Source organism: Merops nubicus, unplaced genomic scaffold (genome assembly GCF_000691845.1).
Source record: "Merops nubicus isolate BGI_N331 unplaced genomic scaffold, ASM69184v1 scaffold2904, whole genome shotgun sequence".
Taxonomy (NCBI): Eukaryota; Metazoa; Chordata; class Aves; order Coraciiformes; family Meropidae; genus Merops; species Merops nubicus.
In genome coordinates, this window is record NW_008602083.1 from 6,397 (window position 1) to 7,011 (window position 615).

The 615-nt window shown below is 57.2% G+C and overlaps 1 protein-coding gene across 1 annotated transcript in view; it reads left to right on the forward strand.

The window, feature by feature from the left end:
* Window positions 1–385: 385 nt before the first annotated feature.
* The window catches only part of GCKR (glucokinase (hexokinase 4) regulator), a 15,864-nt gene continuing 15,634 nt past the window's right edge, over window positions 386–615 (forward strand). The window contains exon 1 of the mRNA XM_008938200.1: window positions 386–445. Coding sequence (XP_008936448.1) covers window positions 386–445 — 60 coding nt within the window. The remainder of the gene's footprint in view (window positions 446–615) is intronic.

Consider the following 615-nt stretch of genomic DNA (forward strand, 5'->3'; position numbering starts at 1 on the left):
ATGTTCCTTCCTTTGACATGTGGCTGTGCAGTACTTGCTGGTTGCCTTGGCTGCTTGTTCCTGTGCACCAGGAGTGACGTAGGCAGTGCCCTCATCCTGCTGGGACTGGGAGGCTTGGCCTCTAGCTGGAGACCCATGCAGATCAGCTAGGGCAGCTCGATGTGACAGCAGGACACAGGGAGAGAGCAGCAGCTTGATATTTAACTGTCTGGATTAATGATTACAGTGAAGGGCTGGCAAAGGTAGGATGAAGTGAGCTGCAGCAAGTGCTGGAGCCCGCCTGCCCAGCCCCTGTTGGACCTGGACCTGGCCGAACTGCAGCAGAACCTGGATCTGGGCCCTGCAGACTCTGCCTGAGCTGCTGTGCCCTTCTGGGGCCTGGACCATGCGAGGGATGAAGAAATGCAGGCATGTCATTGAGACACCGGATCCTGGCAGGTGGGAGGTGAGAACCCCTGCGTAGTGTGAACCAATGTTCTTCACCTGGGGAGGGATGGAGGGAGGTGGAACTAGAATGTGCAGTGCCAGGAGCTGGTGTCAGAAGCATCCTGGAGATCTTTGCTATTTGCTGAGCACAGCCCCATGCCAAACTGGCTTCGCCAGCCGCCCTTCCTC